The sequence below is a fragment of the Alexandromys fortis genome, unplaced genomic scaffold (genome assembly GCF_014885135.2).
Source record: "Alexandromys fortis isolate MF-2015 unplaced genomic scaffold, M_Fortis_MF-2015_v1.1 scaffold_131, whole genome shotgun sequence".
NCBI lineage: Eukaryota > Metazoa > Chordata > Mammalia > Rodentia > Cricetidae > Alexandromys > Alexandromys fortis.
This window is the reverse complement of record NW_026068023.1, coordinates 1,632,135-1,655,048: the sequence shown is the minus strand read 5'-3', so window position 1 is coordinate 1,655,048 and position 22,914 is coordinate 1,632,135. Positions and strand designations below refer to the sequence as shown.

At 41.3% G+C, this 22,914-nt stretch overlaps 1 protein-coding gene across 1 annotated transcript; it reads left to right on the top strand.

Moving 5' to 3' along the window:
* Window positions 1-20,801: 20,801 nt before the first annotated feature.
* Window positions 20,802-22,542, top strand: LOC126514498 (casein kinase I-like). Its single transcript, XM_050163440.1, has one exon. It carries the CDS (start codon window positions 20,939-20,941, stop codon window positions 22,202-22,204), a length of 1,266 nt encoding a protein of 421 aa, XP_050019397.1. The 5' UTR covers window positions 20,802-20,938; the 3' UTR covers window positions 22,205-22,542.
* The last annotated feature ends 372 nt before the right edge of the window (window positions 22,543-22,914 follow it).

The following is a 22,914-nucleotide window of genomic DNA, read 5'->3' as shown; positions in this document are numbered from 1 at the left end:
AATGACTGTAATAAATTAAGAATGGTTTAGTTAAGCAATAAACAATTGCAGTTGACACGGGGTATAAACTTGATGTCCTAATTGATGTACTGACCAAGAGATCTTTGTAGGCTAAGAACATTGGTCCTAATTTACCTATAAAATATAGCTATATAAATTTATATGGAGGAGGACTGAAGCATATTTAATATTCAGGTAATCGGTGCACAGAATAAGGCACTGAAAAATAGAGATTCAGAGCCAGGCAATAGTGACATCCAGCACTAGAGAAGCAGAGACTGAGTTAGATCTCTGAGTTCAAGGACAGCCTGGAACTAGTTCCAGGACATTGAGGCTATGCAGAGAAAATCCTGTCTTGAAAAACAAACAAATACAAAAATAGAGATTCAGACGAGAGCCATGATTTGTCACATTCTCTTGAAGAGTGATGACCCTGACTCATCTCATAGTATCATGAAGATTAACAAGATTCTGTCTCTAAGTTTTCTAAGCTGCATGTATTGAAAACTGCAGTCAAGTAGCAGTTATGCCTGGTAGGTGTGTTCCGTTTTGTAAGGAGATACAAGGATAGAGTAAGAAGACTGATCTTGGGCAAGTGCATCCCAACAAGGCTCCTGCATCCTAATCTGCTTCATCCTGCCATTTGTTTACCATGGGAGATGCTATATTTACTCTGGTAAGACTGCCATTGCTTCAAACATTTTCTGAAATGCTCTCTTGAGACTGCATTGGTGCTGTTGTGGGACACAGGAGAATAACAGCCTCCTTATGGCTAAAGAAATTATGGATTACGTAAAAGTCTTTTAAAAAGCAGTGGAGTTGGGTTATAGTTCAGGGGTAGAATATTAGCTTGGTATGTGCAGACCCTGAAACTGAATGATTCCACCACCATCACCCTACAACAAAACAAACAAACAGAAAACCAGAAAAACTATCTCTTTATCAAGCAGTTAAGCACCCTGCAAAGACAAAGTTCTACATATCTAAAAGAAGCAGTTGCATAAGAAGACAAATGTCAGTTTAAAGTTTCTACAGAGTTATTATAAGACTCATCAAAAGCATTTTTAAGCACATCTATGCATATGGAATTCTCCCGGAAGATAGGAACTCTTTTAATATGAAAAATGGAATTCATAATGTTCAGTTATTTGACAAGTCATATGTTGGCCAATGATTTTAGGAAGTAATTTCTGTGTGGGAATTTTACCTGCTAAAGTATATTATGTGTATTGGTCCATTTATCTTTACAGCAACCTAAAGATATTGCAAAGATAGAGAGCATTATCATCTTAGGACTGCTTAAAAATTTAGGCTCAAAAATTAAGGTACAAGGTCCATGTTGATATAACAAGTAAATGCGTTTGATCTGAAACCATATCCTTCCTATTTCTCACTCTGAGCTCTTTCAAAATTAAATATTTCTAATGTGTGTGATTAAGAATTCTCAGTCCCAGCATGGTCTTTATACTATTTTGAAAATCTGTACAAAAAGGATGTTGTTTTAACTTATTCTCTTCTAACATTAAAGACTAATAAAAAAGTGTGTGGGGTGATATGTAACCTAATTTTTCTCTTTGCTTTGGGGTAGGTCTAGTTACTCATAGGTAGAGATGAGTCTCTGGCTACAATGCTAACGGCTACTACATCTTCCTCCTGCTCAGTTTTAGACTGTACTTTCTGGTGGATAACCATCACTATGCATGGGGATGCTTAGGCTGCCCTATTGAGAACTGTACATAACAAGGACCCCATGGCTTCTGCCCACAGTCTTGAGAATACACTTGCGTGGAAACACTGCCTCTAGGCCCAGTCAAGGCTCTGACTTTCTACAGACTCTGATCTAGCACCTCAATGCTAAAGCACTCTCAGGTTCTCAGAAAACATGTAGAAAGATGACTGATTGTTGTCTTAAGGCCATACATTTTGAGTGATTTAAAAAAAATATTTAGCCACAGATAACTAAGAAGCCTCTCCAACAAAGTGGTCTGTGACCTACAAACTTTGTAGGAACTTGTACAGTCCACTCTCTTATCCATGAATTTTACATCCACAGATTCCACCAATTACAAGTGGGAAATGTTCTTTAACTTTTGTATTCAGATGTAACATGACTCTTAATTGGTATTAATAATAAAAAACCTAGAGTTAGACAAAGGAATAATGATGAAGATCAGAGAAGCAGAGAGGTCAGCCACAAGAGAGTTCTTTTACTTCTCCCAGCGCTTAGACCAAATGGGTGACCCTATCCTCAGAGTGCATCTCCAGACTGCATCTGTCTTCACCAAACCCCAAACTATGCTGAGCTCCTGTCTCCTCCTGCCTTATATTCCTCTCTCAGCCCAGGCATATCACTCCTGCCCCACTTCCCTAGTGCTGGGATGAAAGTTGTGGGATCCCAAGTGCTGGGATCACCTTTGTGAGTTCTCTTTTAGACAGATTCAGTCTTGTGTAGCCCAGGGTCACCTTGAACTAACAGAGATCCCTCTACCTCTGTCTCCTGGGATTAAAAGTGTGTGCCACCACTTGCTGACCTCTATGGCTAGCTAGTGTGGCAAGCTCTGTACTCTGATCTTCAGGCAAGCTTTATTTATTAAAACACAAACAAAATATCACTGCATTCAGTACGTACCTTGTTCTTGTCATTATTTTCTAGGTAGTTCAATACAATAAAGCTTTTCATGAGAAGCTAGAGACTACTTAAGATATAGGATGTGTGTACAGATGTGATGAAAGCACCACACTGTAATAAGGGGCTTGAACTTCTGTGGGTTTTGGTGTCCACAGATCCTGATCCCATTTCCCCATAGGCAACAACAGATGAGTGTGTCCTATAGCCATCTTAGGGGGTTATGCCTCATTAGTGTGTGTTATGCTCTAAATAGGAAATGTCTCCCCCTGGACTCATGTGTTTGAACTCTTAGTTCCTAGTGTGGGGAGGGTGTAGAACCTTTTAGGAGTTGGGAGGTCATACCTAGGTAGAGGCAAGGGTCACTGGGTGGGGCCTTGAAGGCCATAAATACTTCGGGATCCAGCTCAGACTCCTAGGGCTGCAAGAACTTGATGAGCTGCAAGCTCCCACCACGTGGATGAGCCATCTGGTGGTCACACCTCTTTCACCAGGGTGGACTGTACTCTCTGTAACTTCAAGCCAAAGTAGACCTCTCTTTCTATGTGGCCACTGCAAGGTATTCTGTCACAGCAAAGAGAAGAGCTAATTCATACCGGGAAGCCTCTTGAGAAGCCCTGCAGCACAGAAACCAAGTGTTTCCTGTTTGTAATATAATTCCAATTTCTCTTTAGGAAGTAGCATCTGCATCACGCGAAAGGGGGCTGGGATACACTGAACTATAGCACTGTAAATCTCTAGGAGTTTTAGTTAGTTGCATGCTTATTTGGAAAAATGAACATAGAGAAAAAATACCAAGAGCTACACCTCAGCTGGGCCTGCCTGCTGGACGTGCCTATCACCCCAGAACTTGGAAGGTGAGGCAGAAGGATCAGGAATTCAAGGTTATCCTCAGCTAAATAACAAGTTTGAGATTAGCTGGACACCTGAGACTTGGTAGCCCAGAAAATAAAACAAAAGAGCTAACACTACAAATCCAGCAGATGCAGACATTTGGATCTCTACTGGAGCACAAAAGCACTTGGAGATGTTAGAAGTTTTAATGTCATAGGTAAATGGACTCAACCTAGTTGTCAATCAACAGATTAGTAAATAATTTCTATATGCATCTATATATAGGTATGACTTGTATACACACATATGTATATGCATCCATATATAGGTATGACTATTACTCAGCTCTAAAGGAAGTTTAGATATTGCTGGAAGTCAGGCATGATAGTGCATGCCTGTTATCCCAGTACTCGGGATTCAAATACAGTCAGATCTCTGTGAGTTCAAGGCCAGTCTGATCTACATAATGGACTTCTAAGCCAGCTAGGACTACTCAGTCAAGACTGACTCAAAAGAAAAGATGAAAGAAAATAAACAGACTTTAAATATATAATATTAATTGAGCTATAAAGTCAGAAATAAACCGTATGTTCATTGTCATATGCAGAAACTAGCCAAATGTGTGTGTGTGTGTGTATACAAATGTGGAAGTGGGTAAAACACAACAAGAAGAAAAGAAAACAAGAAAGGCTAAATATAAAGGGATGAGGAAGAACTCAGTGCAGATAACGGGAGCAGGTTATGAAAGAGGACATAAAGTCAATTGCTTTTCTAGTACTAATTCTATCATGGACTTTTGTTTTTCTTTTTGGTTTTGGTTCTGGTTTTTGGAGGTGGGTAAGGGCATAAAATAGATTAGATACTGAAAGTGGAAATTATAACATGAAGAAGCTGGCGAGATGGCTCAGTGTTTAAGAGTGCATACTTCTCTCCCTAAGTCAGATTCTCAGCCCTCAAGTCAGGGGAATCTGACTGCTCTAACTGACCTCTCTGGGCTCGTACACTCATGTGAACATAATTAAAAGTAATAAAAGAAAATGTAACTGTGAAGTTCCATTTCTTCCATTCTGAAAGCCTGTAGAAGTTCACTGAGTTCTATAGATTTTGGGTCTGATTAATTTTGCTGTGTGATGTTTTTATTTATTTGCAAGTTTTTTATAATAAGGTTTATAACATTTTTAGAATATACTAATGCCATAAAAGGCATTAGAAACAAAATATTGGGGGAACTGTAATAGGTTGAGGGAAATGAAAAAGAGCAAAAACTATAATATTTGAATCTTTATTGACTTTTGGAGGAGGGAAAAAAATCTGTAAAGAACAGCAGTGAGACAGTTTGAGGGTATTTGATGTATTTGAAGTGTGGGATTAATAGAGATAATATTATTGTATTAATGTCAGATTATCAGGGTATAGAAATTGTACCATGATTATATAAGATATGTTTTTGTTGGGTAATTTAATGCTAAAATTAATAAGGTTAAAGTGTCAAAATATGTATAACTGTGAAGTGACTCAGAAAAGGCATGTGTGTGTGTGTCTATGATCTTGTGCCTGAGCATGGGCATCTGTGTGTTTGTGTCTATGTGTCTGTGTATTTCTCTTTGTGCGTCTGTGCATATGAGTATGTCCTTGTGTGGGGGCTATGTCTGTGTATGTATCTGTGTGTCTGTGTGTTTCTCTTTTTGTGACTGTATTTATGTGTATGTCTTCGTGTGGGGGCTATGTCTGTGTCTCTGTGTCTATATGTCTGTGTGTTCCTCCTTTTTTCTGTGCGTATGTGTATGTCTCTGTGTGGGGCTATGTCTATGTCTGTGTATATGTGTGTGCACTTATCTCTTTCTAGTGTACTATATCTCCTGAGAACATGAATAATACGTCCTTTGCTTTGATCCATAATATACCCTCATAATATCATTTCAAAGTAATTTATATTTTCTTTTTCTTTCTGGATTTCCTTTCTCCCTTTTGTTTTCTTTCTTCCTTCCTTTTTTTTTTCTCTTTCTCACATTCGATAAGTACCAGTGTTTTCATTCTGTCAGCTCACCATTATCCACAGGTCACATGATGGCTCCCTCCTTGTCCCCACCGTGAGCTTCTTCCTAGAGCTAGTCAGTGCTAGGTATCATCTAGCTGCAATACATGGTGGACTGTGCTGAAAAATCTTCTTTACCATGTTCTCCTGAAAACTCAGAAGGCCATTTTACTGGGAGACGGGGTGTCTGCAGATTGCAATTAGTTATGTTCAAATGAGATCGCACTGGGTTGGTGGGTATCCTTACAGACAGATAAAACAGACACACAGGGACAGAGGGAAGCACCCTAGGTGAAGACAAGGGCCGAGACTGCAGCAAGCATCTGCAAGACGAAGAACACCCCTGATACCTGGCCACCAGGGGAAGCAAGGGGAAGAAACCAGGTGGTTCTTCCCCAGAACCTCGAGCAGATAGCTGGCCTGCTGCCACCTTGACTTCACACTCCAGCCTTCAGGGTCGAGACAGTGATTTTCTGTTAGTCCAGCCACTCCGTTTATCAGCCTGGGAAATAAATGTAATGTAGATATTTATAGAGCTGTGCCAGTTTGCGAGGTGGACCCTTCCCAGGTCAGCTTCTACACTAGGCCGTAGATCTCCCCCAGTCTCTGGCCCTGTCAGTCAACTGCACAGCCACAGTGTAAAGATTCTCGATAGCAGATTTCCTGCCCACTAAGCTTCGGAACAGGGACAGACCATTTAATTTGTCATCCTCTCAGAATATTTGCATTTTACTAAGATACTTCGTCATTCGGCGCTCACACCCGTAGTGTCCATTGGCTCTCGTGGTTTACCAAGTGCCCGCTGGATGCCAGGAGGTGCAGCAGGTCAGCCAGGGCACTATTTTAGGATACACAAGCAGTTTTCCCTGCAAGCTTCAGGTTGGGCCCTGCAGATCTCCACCTACTCAGGCAGCGAGCTCAGACACTGTAGTAGACACTCTGTGGGGAACACAATAACATGGATGTTGTCTTTCATTGAGTGAAAGGGTGCCCTGGAAAAGGCAAGTGCAGTGTGAGCAGGGTTTAGGGAATAAACAAAGGGAGAAGAGGAAGATAAGTAACCAGGCATATAGTCCATCCGGCAGCCTCCAGCTAAGTAATCAGTGGAAAATTCCATGGGACTGCTCACTCCCAGCTTTGTTCCTAGGACCCTCACCTCTTGATCTTCCATCCTGATCTCTGATATTCTTGATCTTTATGTCCACTGCCCTCTGTGTATGCTGTAACATTATGTATGTTCTTTATCGTTTTGTTCATGTGTCTTCTCTAGTCATCCTGTGTTTTCTCTGCATTTCTACATCCGGTTCCATTCGTCTCAGTTACCTCAGAGTATATATATGGTGATGTCTCCCAGTGTCTCACTCTGAACCAGAACTCCCTCCTAAACTGCACACCATTCAACCTGACTGCTTACAAGATAGCTCCCTCAAATCCAATGCCTTTACCAAACCCACTGGCTTCGTCATCAAACAAGCTTTTCTATCACCATGTATCATGCTATTAACGTGACAAACAGTGTGTGACAAGGTTGGTAATGTACATACTGTTTTCCTTTTGTCATAAACATAGAGCCTTTGAGCTTCAAAAGAAATTTAAGTTCTAGGTGTTTTGTGGATATATCTTTATCTTTTCACTTTGACCATTTCTCTATTGAGACTTTTTTTTTTTTGAGATGGCATTTCTCTGTATAGCCCTGGCTGTCCTGGAACTCACCCTGTAAACCAGGCTGGCCTCAAACTCAGAAATCTGCCTGCCTCTGCCTCCTGAGTGCAGGGAAAGACTATAATCTTAATTTCAAAAGGCTGCCTTCATTTTTTTCTGTGAACTGTTTTCACTCACTTAGTACACTCCAATCCCATTATAAAAGACAAGGAACACCCTAAGTTTCTAACAGTAGAGTTCTGCTTGCCTGAATGATGAAACCTCAGCACGATGAAGTATTGGAGTTATGCTCTAGATGAATATTCAACAAATTAAGAAATGCTTGTGATTGATAATATTTAAATGCAGGTTTAAAACCAGGTCATTGTGATGCATACCTTTAATCCTAGCACTTAGAAGGCAGAGAGAGGTGAATCTCTATGAGTTTGAGGCTAACCTTGTCTAAAGAGCAAGTTTAAGGACAGCTAGAGCTACACAGAGAAACCCTGTCCTGAAAAACAAAATCAAAACCAGAAACAAAGCAGGTTTAAAGATATAAAGATAGTCATGATTTCGTGACTTTTGTTTTTGACATGGGATCTACTATATAGTCAAGGCTGGTCTTGTTCTATCTACCTTTGCCTCCCAAATTCTGGAATTAAAAGTGTGAGGCACCACACCCATGACTTTTGACTCTATAACTACAATAAAAGTACAACCAGGGTCTAGAGAGATGCTTTATTTATTAAGAGCATTTACTGCTCTTTCAGAGGATCTGAGTTCAATTCCCAGCACCCACATCAGTATCTGTAAGATACCAACCATAACCTCCTATTCTTCCAACTCTAGGGGATCCGACTCCATTCTCTGGCCTCCTCAGGTACCTGCACACATGTGGTAAACACTAACTCACACAAACACTCACACATACACATATATTTAACTTTTTAAAAAAAATTTAAAGAGCAGAATAGCCAAATAATTATTGTAGACTAACAGCATCTATCTTGACTCCTTCTTGAAATTCCATCAAAAGCACATGTCCATGAAGAAAATAAATGGACAGAAACCAACCACCAGGGGCAACCTTAGAAATGGAGACTCAGGGAAACAATCCATGGGACACTCTGGAATCTGTCCTGGAACAGCTAAGAACTGGAGAGAGGCATACCAGTGATGGAAGGGGATTTCTGTTGTTTGTTTGATGCAAACTAGCAAAGGCTTTTGGTAGGCTGCGGGCTGGGGAGTGACATGCTCTGAGTTCTGTTTTAGCTCTCATTTTAGCAAGCAAATCTATTAGAGTTTGGCGAGTGTAGCCATGAAGGCGCTGATGTAAAAGTCCCTTCTCTGTCCATGCACAAGATAATGCAGTCTGGACCGTGTCTATCTGGGCAGGTACGGAATGGGCGGCTGCTAAGTTGAAAACAAGTGAAATTTATTTAAAAGTGTACTTAATGATATGTGAAGATATTTGGTGACAGATACATTTTGGTTATCTGTGCTCTTCGGTCAACAGAGTTTGGCTTTTGATCTGGAAGGAAAGAAAACCATTGATGTCTTTAGCTTCAGCAACACGGTGGAGACTGTGATGGATCCTGGAATGACATTTAAAAAATTTGAGACATGTATTATGATTGGTAGAGCCACAGTGAAACATCCTTTAGTGATGGTAGAACATATTTGAAAATTATATCACTTATTCTTATGCCTCAAGCTACATAGACTACAATTCCTTGCAAAACAGTTTTCCACATCAAAAAAAAGTATTTCTAAATTACTAAGTATACACAGTTTTAGAAGAAGGGCAAACTAATAAATCTCATCCATCCAACATTCTGCCTCATCACTTTCTAGAGAAAACTTGTCCTTAGAAGAAGATAGGTTGAATTGCAAAAGCCATCTAAGTCTTCTGTAGCAAATGGGAACCACTCATGGTCCTCTTCACTTTGAAAGTCAAAGGTAAACAGATCCAGATGTGCAAACAGGTTGGTCTTGCCCAGGATTCAGAAGCCAAGATGATCAAGGACATATCTGAAATAACTTTTGAAGAAAGACACTATTATTAGAGGTCATACCATACAGTAGTCCCCAAAGTGTGACAAGACTAGCCATCATGACATAATGGTGCTCAGAGGTTGTGCAGAGGTAGACAATAAGGAAACATCTAATAATGTAAGGACTATAATTTCCAAGTCATCCGACTAATAGGCATCCAAGCCTAACAAGGACTTATAGAGTAAATAAGCATCAGCTAGATTTTAGGTCTTCTACTGTGACACTAGGGGCAAGCCAAAGGCAATGGCAATCTGAGTTGGTTTGTCATTGTACATCTCTTTATAGCTGGCACTGGGACCAGGAACAGCCCTGCCCATCATCTGCGGTAACTATATCCTGATATTCTTCAGCAATTGGCCAGAGAGAAAAAGAAATTAACCCAGTGAGTAGAGAATGTCTATGGCGTATTTAAGAAAAATCATAGAAAAACAGAAAAAAAAAGATAACTGTGCTGCTTAGGGTGGTGATACTTGCCTATAATACAGCACTCAAGAGGACAAGGCAAGAGAAAAGACACAACAAAGAAATAAAAAGATTTACTGTAAAATCTGTAGAAAAATATTGGTCCTGATATACTTAAGCATATATATTTAAATTCCCAAAACATCAAGTGCTGTCTATGTGGCAGTATTAAAAGATGGGGTCTTTAGAAAGGATTTGATCCTAAGGACACCTCCTTCCTGGATGTACAAGAGGCTTCACATAACCTTCAATTCACTGGCTCCTCTGAGGCCTGAGGACTCTTCTCATCTTGGGTTCTATATGTGTCAGTAGATACCATCTAAAAAGCAGAGAGCAGCCTTTGCTGGACAAACCTTCGGTCTCCTTGATCTTGGACTTCTTAGCCTCCAGAACTGTGAGAAGTTAATTTTTTTTCTTTTTAAATTAAGCAGTTTGTGGTGTTTTATAATAACAGAACAGACTCAAATAGCTCAGCATAGACTAGTGTCAAACTAGCTACACAGCCTAGATCCTTTACCTGGTGCTCCCTTTCGAACGGCCATGCTACCACTTCTAGAGCAAAGAAAAATTGTTAGCTTACTAGTACTTGTGGAAGTCTTTGGTTCCCAGGATGTTGTAGGAGAGAGCCACTTGTTCTTTTGGGTTGCCCTGCTAGGTTAGACCTGAAATAATCACACAGGAAATGTATTAATTAAATCATTGTTTGGCCCATTAGCTCTAGCTTCTTATTGGCTAACTCTTATATTAATTTAACCCATTCCTATTAATCTGTATCACCATGTGGCTGTGGCTTACTGGGTAAAGTTCCCAACGTCTGTCTCTGGTGGTGCCATGACTTCTCTCTGACTCTGCTCTTCTTTCTCCCAGCATACAGTCTAGCTTTCCCTGTCTAGTTCTGTTCTTCCCTGCCATAGGCTCAAAGCAGTTCTTTATTCATTAACCAATAAAAGCAACACATAGACAGAAGGACCTCCCACACCACTAGGATCTTGATTTTGTGTGAGTGACTAACTTTCAAATAAGTTTTTTAAAAAAGCATTAACAACCATTTGTATGATTAATCAAATACCTTTTTTTTAAAGTTCCCAAATGTCTATCCTGTTTTATATATATATAAAGGTTCTTTTTAGTTTTTCAGGAAAGAGCAAAGAATTCACTTTGCAATTACGCATAGCATGAGTCACAGAAAGAACTTGAATAGTGTGTAGAATGTTGCCACTGAGTCATCATGCATGATACAAGACCACTTGAATACGGATGAATCAAATCTTTATAATCATAAGAAATGAAAACACTACTACCTTTTACTCTAGAGAGCTCCATTTTAGTTTGCCCTAGCAGAAACACTCGGACTATATGGCGTCAGTTCTTGTTCATAAGTGAGGAGGTTTGTGCTCCCAAAAACCAAGTGGGAGTCTCAGCAGAGACAGCAAATTGGACATATAACAGGAAGCTTATTGTAAGTATTGCCTCTTCCTGTTTAAATATCCCTTTTCACAGTAGGTGAGATAAAAAAAAAAAAAGCAAGGGACTCAGTCAGTAAAGTTCCTGCTGTACAAGCATGAGGACCTGAGGACTTGAGCCATCAGCATTAAAGAAAAAGAAACCAAGCATGGTGGTATGCACTTGTAACCCCAGAACTGGAGAGTGGGTGGAGACAAACAAACCCCTGAGTTTCATTAGTTAAACAGACTATGACTTGATGAACTCCATATTTGGTGAGAGACCCCATCTCAAAAACTGACGTAGGGAGTAATAAAGACATTCAATATCATCTTCTGGCTTCCACATGCTTACACATACACACCTGCATGTGCACCTACTCACACATGTGCAAATACACTGGAACAAGCATGTGTGCCATGCACACACTCACATAGAACTAGTTTAATTGTGACTAATGTGCTCAATGAACTTGTGATTCCCAAGGCTTCAGGAGACATCACTGACAGGGGTTGATGGGTATGCTGGAATGCCTGTGATTTATCATATAACTTACATGTCCACCTCTGCCACCAGGCAAAGACATAGTTGACAAAAATATAATCTGTCCAGCTGTTTTCTCTCCTCCACAGAGGGCATGAGGATTGCCTCTTGGCAGCCATGGCCACTCTTCTATCAACAGCCCCACCTTCTGTCAAAAGGACCCTTCCTTTCCACAGGCTTCTAGAAAAGCAAGCACACTACCAGTCTGATTTTCAAGAAGATTCCAGCAATTTTCCAGGCTAGCTGCAATTTAATGAGCCTTGCCATTGATTAAAGAAGCTATTCTCTCAACCTTTGTATCACTGCCTCCTCTACCAGCTCTACAGTGTGGGGAAAGGAGCTGTAGTCTGGTCTGCTCTCCTCGGGTGAATTTCTGGCTCCTTACTTTTGTCTTTCTGCTATTAAAAGAAGAAGCAAGGGACGAGGAATCGGACCAAGGCTGTAGTTTAATGGTAACTAGCTTGTGTCACACATGTAGAGTCCTAGCCTTGGTCCCTAGCATCAAAAGGGGAGGGGATAAATTACGCAAAACCAAAAGTGGGCAACACAGCATTACTTCCTGTATTAGTCAGGGTTCTCCAGAAAGATAGAACCGCTAGGATGTGGGGGGAAGGGCGTTGCGGTGCTGGGTGTTCAGGTCCCAAAAAGGATGAGTAGAGTTGAGGGGTGGGGGAAGAAGGAGGAGATAGACATGATCTGAGAGCAACTCAGGATGACTGCCAGACACCGTTAATTGAAGAGACTATACTTTTTATATTGCATAGGTTGCGGCAGCTCATACCTTTAATCCCAGCAGAGGAAGGTGGATCTCTGTGAGTTCTTGGGGCCAACACCCAGCTTAGCTTCTAACCTGGACAAATGAAAAGCTTATGTAACGAAGGAGCCAACTGGGGACCAAGTCTTCAATAATTTGACTCAAACTACTAAAGGAAGGCCTTGATCTTAACAATCATAGGTGCCAAGAAGTCCCATCCATGCAGTAGAGACCATGAGGTCTTTGTAGCCTGGCTGAGTCCACGTCTAAGACCTTAGAAGTAGAAAATCAGCTGAGGTAAATTTCATTCTAAGGCAGTGGTTCTTAACTGGTGGGTCACAACCCTTTTGAGATCAGATATTCCTCACATCAGATATTTACACTATGATTCATAAAAGTAGCAAAATTACAGTTATGAAATAGTAATGAGAGAATTTTATGGTTAGGGGTGTCACCACAACATGAGGAACTGATTTAAAGTAGTGACTCTCTGTTGGGGGAGGCTGCTTGTTCTTTCCAGCCGCCAAGAACTGAAATAATCACACAGAGACCATATTATTTAAGTCACTGCTTGGCCAATTAGCTCTAACTCATATTGGCTAACACATACATCTTATTTTAACCCATTTCTATTCATTTGAGTATTGCCACATGGCTGTGGCTTACTGGCTAAAGTTCTGGCATCTGTCTCCAGCAGATCAACATGGCATCTCACTGCCTTCTTTCTCCCAGCATTCAGCTTAGTTTTCCCTGCCTAGCTCTGTTCCCCTATAGCTCTGCTATAGGTCCAAAGTAGTCCCTTTATTTATTAATGGTAATCACAGCAGATAGAGGGAAATCCCACATCAGTTCTCAACCTGTAGGTTGCGACCCCTTTAGGGGTCAAACAACCTTTTCACGGAGGTTAAATATTAGATATCCTGCATATCAGATCTTAACATTACAGTTCATAAGAGTAACAAAATTACAGTTATGAATGTAAAGAACTGTATTAAAGGGTCACAGGATTAGGAAGTCTGAGAACCACTGCTGGTAAGGCTAAAGACCTGAAAACCCAGGGAACCACTGGTGTAATCCTGGTTTCTATACCTTGAGAATACTGCAGTGTCAAGGACAGGAAAGGAAAGGATATATCCATGCCCAGAAATCCTTCTATTCCCTTTCCTTTGCCTCACTGCTCGCTGGCCCCACATAACTGGAAAATGCTCATTTGCACTGAGCGCAGACTTTCCTCCCCATTATCAACTTTCCGTTTCTCGTTAGTGCTTATAGTTTATGACAACCTCTGAGCTTGCTGCTCCAGCTGCCGTGCTTTCCTGATGTGACAGCAATAGACTTTATCCCTCTGGAGCCAAAAGCCCCCAGAAACCATGCCTCCAATAAGATGCTTTGGTCACAGCGTTTCCTCACCTCTATGGGAAGTAACCAATACACCTATATAACCCATTCAGTTCCTCTTGCTACTCTCTCCTGAAAACACTCTCATAAACACCCCAGATTAATACATAACCACATTTCTAGGTAGTCCTGAGTACAATCAAGTCAACATCAAAATTAACCATTGTACCCTGCTGCCTTCCAGGAGCTTCTTTCCTGCCTTTATCCTCCATTGCTCTGGGGCTCCTGATTAACTGTTATGCGTTATATGGAGCAGCACTTAGCTATATAATATGATTCATTTGTGTTATTAGAAAATTATTATTATCATCATTATCATCATCATATAAGTCTTAGCAACAGATTTGCAAACCTTCCCATGGAGGGAGCCACTCACTATGAACCAATTGTGATGAATGATAGGTGCACAGCATACAACTATGAACAAAAGACAAGTTAGTGAGTTGTGGTTGATATCAGGACCAGACGAGAAACCTCAACACAGTAGGCACATATCTAACTTGCCACAGAGAGGCATTCAAACTTCTTACTACATTTATTGCTGGAACTTGACACTAGCCGGACAGTCAAGGAGCTATGATCAGACGGACACAGGTCACATGGCTACTGTACCTGTTACAAGTCTTTCATAGCCGTAGCTGTATGGAGCAACTCAGACCCAAATGCAAACCACAACAGTACCCTTAAATCAGTCAGATGGGAAAGAAAAGATGTGGCAGAGGAGACCCTAAGAGACTTCCCCATCTTGACCTTTGACCTCTCATTCCATTTGCTCATCTGGCTGTCAAGGGAACCGGCCCAGCACCCAGAGCCCAGGCCTAATCCGTTACCTGGACTAGTAAGTCAAGAAAGGTCAAGTAGGAAGAGGCTTGAAAATGTGTATAACTTATTAGTGAAAAATGTAGGGGCCTTGCCAATGTCAGTATTTCATAAAATGGCCTGTTTTTCTGTCCTTTGGGGGGTCCAGAATTATATCCTGCACTGGTGAATGATAATGGGGTGTTGGGAACTTGTAGAAATTTAATTCATAAAAGCGTCAGTCTGACATGCTCAGCAAGGAGTAGATGTTGAAAGGCATTCCTGGGAATCATATGACTTGTTATCGAGGAAGTTCTCCTAGGTAACTCATTCAGAAGAAGCATACCTGTGATGAGGAAACCTGAGAAAAGCCAAACAGCAGACAAATGCAGCCTAACAAATTTGGAGCATTCTATAGTCTGTTATTTGGGAGGGAATAATACAGTTCCAGAAGCTTCTCTTCAGGCCCTCTCCCCTCCCCAAGCCCATCACAATAATAATAAGGAATATTTGAATGGTGCTTTATAATTTGCAGAGTCTGAGCATTCATTTGCTCGCTCTACCTTCAGTGATAAAGAAGCTAACATCCCCTTTCACAGATAATAGGACGGAGGCTAAGAAACACTGCAGTATCCAAGGTCACCTTCCAAATCCCAGCTTCTTTGAATAATATCCTCAGGCCTTTTATGTTCCATCATCCTGACTTCCAGACATGTCTATTGCTTAACAATAAACTCACTTTATGTAAGTAATTATGAACCAAAAATTTTATAAGTACTATCAATAAAATTAAGTTCATAATTGCTTATCTTTTCTTATGCACTGAGTCTTATACATTGAATTATTCAAAGAAAACTGATTAGCATGATAGTAAAAATACATGTGCAGTCTAAAGTATTTCCTATTTGTAAGTGTGCTAAAATATACACAGTTTTGACATATAAGGTGTGTCCGTAATTTAGCAAGACAGTCATTATAAATTGAACTGTGTTCACCCTTCCCCTAGATTAATATGCTTAACCCCACTCCTATTGTCAGGATCTTAAAAAGCTAATTAAGATCACTACTGCAACCTGAGTGTATTCTCTTTTGGAAGAGGGAATTTGGAGTCTCGGATGCAGCTCAGTTGGTGGAATGTCCACTCAGCAAACATTAGGGCTTGGATTTGATCCCCAGCACATGTCAATTGGGCATGGTGGCACACGGTTTTAATGCCAGGACTCAAGCAGTAGAGGCAGACTGCAGAAGTTCAGGTCATTCTCAACTATATCCTGAGTGTGAGGCCACAGTGAAGACACAGAGTTGAGGTGGTCATCTATAAACCCGGGAGAGAGACTCAGAAAAAAGCAACTCTGATACTTTGATCTCAACCAACCAGTGACTGTCTATAACTGCAGGAAAATACATGTTATTTTAGATGTTGCTCTGTTACTTTGCTATGGAGGCTCCAGGAACTAATACAATAGCTAAGACTTAGTTGTGTATAAGGGTACACTATATTATATTTGTTATATTTATATATATATATATATTATGTTATGCTATATAATATTATAATGTGGGTGTTAAGATACCCATATATGCCCTCACTTAAAAATATGTGTATATATGTTATTTTGAGTATGTGTTTATTGTGCTTTGAACAGAGCATCATTCATTTACCACCACAATTATTTATGTGAGAATTAAATTGATGTAGTGATATTTTGTTTGTGATCTAACAAATAAAGCTTGCCTGAAGATCAGAGTACAGAGCTAAGCCACTAGCTAGCTATAGAGGCCAGGCAGTGGTGGCCCACACCTTTAATCCCAGCACAGAGGCAGAAGGATCTCTGTAAGTTCAAGGCCACTCTGGACTAACTAGAGTGATCCAGTCTCAAAGAGAAACAGATTCACACCATTGATCCTAACACTAGGGAGGTAGACACAGGAGTGATATGGCTGGACAGCGAGAGGAATATAAAGCAGGAGACAGGAGCTCAGATGTAGTCTGAGGATGCAGTCTTAGGATGCAGTCTGAGGTTTGGTAGAGATGGCATTCAGTCTGGGGATTCACAGGTATAGGGTCTGAGCATTGGTAGAGGTAAGAATTCTCTAGTGGTTGGCTGCTCTGCTTCTCTGATCTTCAAGCAAGCTTTATTGTTATATTACAAATAAAATATCACTACAAATTGACACTCAAACATTAATATTATGTACTAGATTGGCATTCAGATTTTCAATACATCAAACACATTTTATTTGAAACATTAATCTTCCCTAAAGTGGGTAGACTAATGTTGAAGACTAAGTATGGTTAGGGTTGTAATGTAAATTAGAGGAAAAGGAAAATTGAAAACTCATATAGCATCCAGATCAGCTCCATTTCCCTGAAGTAGAAGTGATGAAGACCAGACCTCCTGGTTTCAAGGAAAAGCACAGTGAAAAGAGCCGGGCAGAAATCCCATGGAGAAAGATATCTGCTACCTTCAACTGAGGCCAGTCTGAAGCCACCTTCAAAGATGAGCCTGCTGATAGCATTGTGAACCACTCTATGCCTACCTGGGGCATTTACTTGACATTTACAAAAATGTGCAATGAAACGCTCATTTGTTTTCTAGAATCACATGGTGAAGTTGTAATCATTGTCCTAACCTAGAAATAGTGAGTTTAAATCTCTAGGACAGTGTTCTCCATATGACTGCATGCTAGGAATCACATGAGAAATTTTAAAAAGTTTTTAATACCTGAAACTGGGCAGTGGTGGTGGCACATGCCTTTAATCCCAGTGCTTTGGAGGCAGAGGTGGGCAGATCTCTGTGACTATGAGGCCAGTCTAGTCTACAAGAGCTAGTTCCAAGATCCAGGACAGTCTCCAAAGCTACAGAGAAACCCTGTCGTGAAAAACCAAAAAAAAAAAAAAGAAAAAAGAAAAAAAAATTTATACATGGGTTACAATCAGAACCAACGAAATCTGATTTAGTAATTCCAATGTGTAGACAGGTAGCCCCACTGCTAGAAGGCAGGGCATCCAGACCAAATCCCAGCACAGGGGAGCTGGGCATGAAATCCCACTTCTAACTGTAGCAATTGGCTACAGCTGCTGGGAGATGAAAAGACAGTTTTCTCAAAGAGTGTATAGTCCCTAAGTAAGTGGCTATGCTCCAGCAGAAGACTGTATATCCAGAAATACATAGCACAAATTGGTCTTGATCTTGATAAGTTTAAAAAAAAAGACACAAAGTTGGATGGATGGGGAAGGGAGGTGGCTCTTGGGAGAACTGGGGGAGAGGTGTGTATTTGATAAAAAAAAAAAATTGTACAAAAAGTAATAAATAAATAAAATTTAAAAGAATTATATAAATCTCAAAAAATACTTATTTTTAAAAGGATTATGTAAATTCCAAAGAAATCTTCATAGAACTAATACAACTTTTTTTTAAAAAAAAAAGAAAGTAAGGCCAACAAAACTACAATAACAAAAACAGCATGGTACCAACACAAAAGCAGACTAACAGAACTGAAAAGGAAGACCCAGAAATAAATCCATGCAGCTCCAGCCATCTGATTCTTGAGAAAGGCACCATTTGAGAAAAGAGATTCTTTAACAAATGGTGCTGGGAAAGTGGGCATCTACAGAGAACACTGAAACAAGATACTCGCCTCTTCCTTTTTGAAAAGAAAAATCAAATCAAAATGGTTTGGAGACCTTAGTGTACGGCTGAAACATTGAAAGGACCAGAAGAAAGCGTAGGAAAGCTCACAGAAGCTCGGGCTGTAGTTTTCTCAATGGGGTTCCTATAGCTTAGGAAATAAGATCAAGAACTGACAAGTAGGATTGAACAAAATCAAATGTTTTTCTGTAAATCTAAGAAAAAAATCACCAGAGTAAAGAGCCTACAGGGTAGGAGAAAATCTCTACCAGATTATTTCTCCAACAAATTAATATCCAGCATACACAAAAGTACTCAAAACCTTGAATACAAAGAAAACAAGTAATTAACTGATAAATGGTCACAGTAACTGAATACTTTTCAAAGGAGAGAATACAATTGATCAATAATACAAAAACAACATCTTTAGCCATCAAAGAACTCAAAAGAAGGGAGGGAGGTTTCTTCTATAGAGACAGGAAAGCAAGAGGAGAGAAAAAGGAAGTTATTGGTGCTGTTGAATGGTAGAGAAAGAAGTCTAGGATAACAGTAGATAGCCACTCCATCTTGTTGCCTACAGGTTAAAACTAGTAGATCATTAGTAAATCACTTTCCTTGCATGGTAGAATGCCTAGGTTCTACCCACTGCCCGCTGTGGCACCAAGGCAGGGGGAGGGGGTGCAGAAATGACTCAGGACAGTAATAAAAGACTTTTGTATGATGGTTATAATATATCTTTGTTATGTTCTTTCCAAATCACACAGAACCACACACTGCTCCCTGGTGTAGGAAGTCTTCTTTCTATGTGTTGATTTCATTGGTTGCTAGGCCTTTTGATAGGGCAGCCCTTAGATGGGCGTGGTAGACAGAACAGAATTCTGGGAGGAAGAAGGCAGTGTGGCAGACACCATGCTTCTCCTACTCAAGACAGATGGTGGTTAGACTCATGCTGGTAAGCCACAGTCAAGTGGCGATACACACTAATAGAAATGGCTTAATCAAGATGTGAGAGTTAGCCAGTAAGAGGCTAGATATAATGGGCCAGGCAGTCTCTAAATGAATACAATTTGTGTGTTGTTATTTCGGGGTATAAGCTAGCCAGGTGGCAGGGAGCTGGATAGCAGGACAGCTCACTGCTGTTTTGTTACAGAATGGCACCCACGTGGATAACTGAATCCACAGAAAGCCTGAGAAAGCTTGGGAAAGATTAGAGTAAAGCATGTTTTCTTGGTAGCAGCAATTTCTCGGGCTACCCCCTGCTTGCTAGAGGCAAGCAAGCGTTCTCATCTAAGAGAAGCTTTCTGACTCAGCTTTAGCTGCAAAACCCTGCAGCTCTTTTAAGGGGTCCTGCCATGAAACACTTAAACGGTGTTGGATGAAAAGCTGAACGCATGCTTTTCGGGTTTTGGCCGTAGCAGAAAAAAGCTGCGCAATTTTAAAATTCTGGCTTTCTGGGCCATCCTGCCAGGGCAAACTCTGACTCTTTCAAACAGACTGTCCTGACTAAGGAGCCTTTGAGTGTTGTTTAACATTGTTGCGGCTTGCTTGCTGGCAGGGACCTTGAAATGCCACAGAGTTGTGGCGATAAACATGGAGTTCTGGCTAGTGGGGTCACTCTGATGCCTGGGCCACAGCAGGGATAGCTGTTGAACTGGGCTTCTTTCTCTCCATGGGTCAGATTGTATGTTTGTTTATTTGTTTGTTCCATTTGTTTTTAGATTTCTTTCAAGAGAGGGTTTCACTGTGTAGCTTTTGCTGTCCTGGAACTTGCTCTGTATACCAGGCTGAACTTGAACTCAGAGATCTGCCTGCCTCTGCCTCTGCTGGGATTAAAGATATTCACCATTAGCACCTATGGGACAGCTTTATTTTGTTGTTTTGGTTTGTTTTAGTTTTTGGTTTTTTTGAAACAGGGTTTCTTTGTGTAACAGCCCTGGCTGTCCTGGAACTAGCTCTTGCAGACCAGGCTGGCCTTGAACTCACAAAGATCTGCCTGTCTCTGCCTCCCAAGTGCTAGAATTAAAGGTGTGCATCACTATCACCTGGCAAATGGGATAGTTTTTTTAATGTATTTATTTCTTTATTAATTAATTAAAGATTTCTGTCTCTTCCCCACCACCACCTCCCCTTTCCCTCCCCCTCCCCCAATCAAGTCCCCCTCCCTCATCAGCCCAAAGAGCAATCAGGGTTCCCTGCCCTGTGGGAAGTCCAAGGACCACCCACCTCCATCCAGGTCTAGTAAGGTGAGATCCAAACTGCCTAGGCTCCCACAAAACCAATAGGTGCAGTAGGATCAAAAACCCATTGCCCGCCCCTGTCTGTGGCGGGTTGCGGGGGCGGGATGGAGGAACCAGGGTCCTTGGCGAGCAAAGAGTTGCGGGTGGCTGGTTAGACTCGGAGGCTGCCTTTCTGAGGCAGAGACTTCGGTCAATGCAAACCGGGAGTTTCCCACCGCTCCGAAAGGGGAGGGAGGGGGAGCATCATTCAAGGCCGAAATCAGGGTTACAAAATGTCCTCCTATGCTTGAAATCTACAGACTACATGTTCTTCAAGAACTAAGCCGTGGTTTTTCATCTTCTGGAAGTACACATAAGCATAAATATGATGCCAAAACTCATTTTCATTCTCTGACTGCAGTTGATTCGGACATACTTCTGTGTTGAAGAGAAGTATACACACTGAGGACATTCATTGTTCAGAGACTGTCGTGTAGGACCATGGACCATTCTAACAGGGAGAAAGATGAAAGACAGCGGACGACTAAACCCATGGCACAAAGGAATACACACTGTTCCCGACCATCTGGCACCTCAGCATCCTCTGGAGTTCTCATGGTGGGACCCAACTTCAGGGTTGGCAAGAAGATAGGGTGTGGGAACTTCGGAGAGCTCAGATTAGGTAAAAATCTCTACACCAATGAATATGTAGCCATTAAACTGGAACCAATAAAGTCACGTGCTCCACAACTTCATTTAGAGTACAGGTTTTATAAACAGCTTGGCAGTGCAGGTGAAGGCCTCCCACAGGTATATTACTTTGGACCATGTGGGAAGTACAATGCCATGATGCTGGAGCTCCTTGGCCCTAGCTTGGAGGACTTATTTGACCTCTGTGACCGAACGTTTACTTTGAAGATGGTGTTAATGATAGCCATCCAGTTGCTTTCTCGAATGGAGTATGTACACTCAAAGAATCTCATTTACCGAGATGTGAAACCAGAGAACTTCTTGATTGGCCGACAAGGCAATAAGAAAGAACATGTAATACACATAATAGATTTTGGACTGGCCAAGGAATACATTGATCCTGAAACCAAAAAACACATACCTTACAGAGAGCACAAAAGCTTAACTGGAACTGCACGATACATGTCTATCAACACGCATCTCGGCAAAAAGCAAAGCCAGCGAGATGATTTGGAAGCCCTAGGCCATATGTTCATGTACTTCCTCCGCGGCAGCTTACCCTGGCAAGGACTCAAGGCTGATACATTAAAAGAGAGATATCAAAAAATTGGTGATACCAAAAGGAATACTCCCATCGAAGCTCTCTGTGAGACCTTTCCAGGGGAGATGGCAACCTACCTTTGGTATGTCAGGCGGTTAGATTTCTTTGAAAAACCTGATTATGAATATTTACGGACCCTCTTCACAGATCTGTTTGAACGGAAAGGCTACACCTTTGACTATGCCTATGATTGGGTTGGAAAGCCTATTCCTACTCCAGTAGGATCAGTTCATGTAGATTCTGGTGCATCTGCAATAACTCGAGAAAGTCACACACACAGGGATCAGCCATCACAACAGCCTCTTCGAAATCAGGTGGTTAGCTCAACCAATGGAGAGCTGAATGTTGATGACCCCACTGGAGCTCACTCAAATGCACCAATCACAGCTCATGCCGAGGTGGAGGTAGTGGAGGAGGCTAAGTGCTGCTGTTTCTTTAAGAGGAAAAGGAAGAAGACTGCACAGCGACACAAGTGACCAGTGCCTCCCAGGAGTCCTCAAGTCCTGGGGACTCTGGCTCCAATTGCACCTGCAGCTCCTGCCATTTCTCATTGGAAGGTACTCCTCTGTGGGGGAGGGTGGAGATCCAAACCAAAAAGAAGAAAACAGATGGCCCCAGAAGGAGCCAGTGCAGGCAGCCAGGGCCCAGTGGGCCAGTGGCAATCCCTCTGTCTGAGCTCTGAGCAGGTCCAGAGCTGCTGCTTCTCCACTGCTTGCCCTTGGGCTATCTGGTTGACTCTCTTCCCATTGTTTACAGTAAAGGTGTCATTCACAAAAACTCAAGGACTACTATTCTCCTCCCTCCTCTTCCTTTACTCCTGGCTCTTACACCACCCTCAACCCTTTCCAACATAAAAACTACTAAGCTAAAAAAAAAAAAAAAACAAACCATTGCCCAATGGGATAGTTTTACACAGCCCCCCCCCCAACAATGGAAGCCCAACTTCCTACATAGAAGTTTAAATTTTCAAAAGAAAAATATTTCGAAGGGAGGAAACAGAGGCTGCCGGGCCTCTTTAGAGGGCCCTTAACTGCTGCTGTTGGCAGTAACAGAACATGAATACAGGAGGGCACGATTCTGTAGGGAACTGTCTCTCTTGCTCATCTTTTACTTGCTTGAAGGTCAGAGATTACATCTTTTTATCTCAAAATCTGAAGTGGATCAATTATTTAATGACACATGACCG